This window comes from Austrofundulus limnaeus, unplaced genomic scaffold (genome assembly GCF_001266775.1).
Source record: "Austrofundulus limnaeus strain Quisiro unplaced genomic scaffold, Austrofundulus_limnaeus-1.0 Scaffold426, whole genome shotgun sequence".
Lineage (NCBI taxonomy): Eukaryota > Metazoa > Chordata > Actinopteri > Cyprinodontiformes > Rivulidae > Austrofundulus > Austrofundulus limnaeus.
The window spans coordinates 215,586-217,337 of NW_013952828.1; the positions used below are offsets into that span (position 1 = coordinate 215,586).

The 1,752-nt window shown below is 39.9% G+C and overlaps 1 protein-coding gene across 1 annotated transcript in view; it reads right to left on the reverse strand.

Moving 5' to 3' along the window:
* The window catches only part of dvl2 (dishevelled segment polarity protein 2), a gene marked incomplete at its 5' end in the record, with an annotated part of 7,043 nt that extends 5,638 nt beyond the window's left edge, over positions 1-1,405 (reverse strand). Inside the window, 1 exon segment of the mRNA XM_014024559.1 lies at positions 1,184-1,405. Coding sequence (XP_013880013.1) covers positions 1,184-1,405 — 222 coding nt within the window.
* Between the last annotated feature and the right edge of the window lie 347 nt (positions 1,406-1,752).

A 1,752-nucleotide genomic window follows, 5' to 3' on the forward strand; every position in this document is an offset into this window, starting at 1 on the left:
GCTTTTTGTTTGATTGAATAATAAAAACACAAATTTACCTCCATACTTCCACTGTCTCTGCTGAAAATTGCTCTCACTGTAAGTCCCGCCCTGCTCTGCTCTGATTGGATAAAACAGCTCTGGAGTTTGTCTGATTTGTTGAAAGCAGTGTTCGTTTAATCCTTATACACCAGTGCCCCGCTGCTCCCTTGCACACCTAAGATTATACCTGAGATTGTACCTTAGATTGTGAAAACAGCTAGCAGGGTCGCAAATGTGACCTGATTTCTTAAAAACAAACAAAACAAACAAACAAAAAATCCAACCTCACTGGTGTGACTGGGTCTTGGTGCGCTTTTTCCCTTTTTATCGCACATGCGCACCTGCGCACCACTTATGTGCATCTCTGGTTATAGCTGTCTAAGTTGTGATACTTTCAGAATAAAAGCATTTCTTTCATTGAGTTTGAAGTTAGTCAAACAAATACTTTCTAAACCATATTTTATACATAGTTAATTTTTGTATTTGTTTTTTAAATATTGTAAATTTTATTTTGTCTCTCCTAGTTTGAAGTTTAGCTGCTAATGGTGCTACATGCTACACACACTGCTTGTAAGAGAGGAAAGGTTTTAAAGAATTCAGGATAAAATAGAAGTTTTGACACTTGTCAATTTTTTCGTGGACTTGAAATTAGTGGAACCTAATTTTAACAGAAGCTAATAGATTTGCTAATTGTTTCCAACGTTAGCAAAAAAGTGAATCCACTAAATGAGAAGCTAGTTCTGCTATTAGCGGGTTGGCTGAAGTGTGTTAAATCACATCCAATCAATGTTTATGTTTCAGTGTCAGAGATGCCTCATCATTTGTCAGGTGTAAAAGGTTTCCGTTTCAGTTGTATTTTTATTTCCTTTAATTCAGGGGTGTCCAGTCCTGGTCCTCGAGGGCCACTATCTGCACGTTTTACTTGTTTCTCTGCTCCAGCAAAYCTGATTCAGAGACTGCTTTAAATCACAAGAAACCGGTTCAAGTGTGCTGGAGCTGAGAAACCTAAAACATGCAGGACGGTGTTCCTCAAGGACCAGGGTTAGATACCCTAACTTTCTGCTGCTGTCTGGTTATCTTTGAAAAATTCATAAAAGCTAAAAAAGCAATAAACAACATATTTTCAGCAAATAAATCTGAATAAATAAAAGAGTGGTCCGACCTTCACTGTGCTGGCTGCCGGTGCTGCCGGGGGCGTAGCTGTAGCTGGTGAGCTCGTGGTACGGAGGGGGCTGGCTGGAGTAAGGGTGGGTGGGGTACGGTTGATAGGGGAAGGTGTGCATCATGGGCCAGGGGGAGGCACCGGGGGGCGGCAGTGGGGCCAGTGTGTCCTGGTCCGAGGCGCTGGAGCCGTCGTTGTCGTTCAGGGACAGATTGGCCATATCTGAGTGGAAAGCAGGAGAGAAGAAATGAAAAATGAAAAATAATCGTAATTTATCTGACAGATTATTGATATATAAATGTTTTTATCTACAGAGATTTAAAGTGCCTGTGACATCAATTTTTTGTAATAAACACTTAATATGCATTTTTGGAACGATAACATTGATAAAATATTGCAAAACAAATTTCGCGTTGCTGAGATGAACTGTTGTTGAGATATTTACATGTGAAGTAACAGGAAGTGATGTCAAAGGGGAATGTCTGAATGTAAACAGAGCGTTGATGCATCTCAGTAATCCAGGTAAAAAAATCAAAAGGAAAAAAAAAAATTGTATAGGTCCTCTGGAC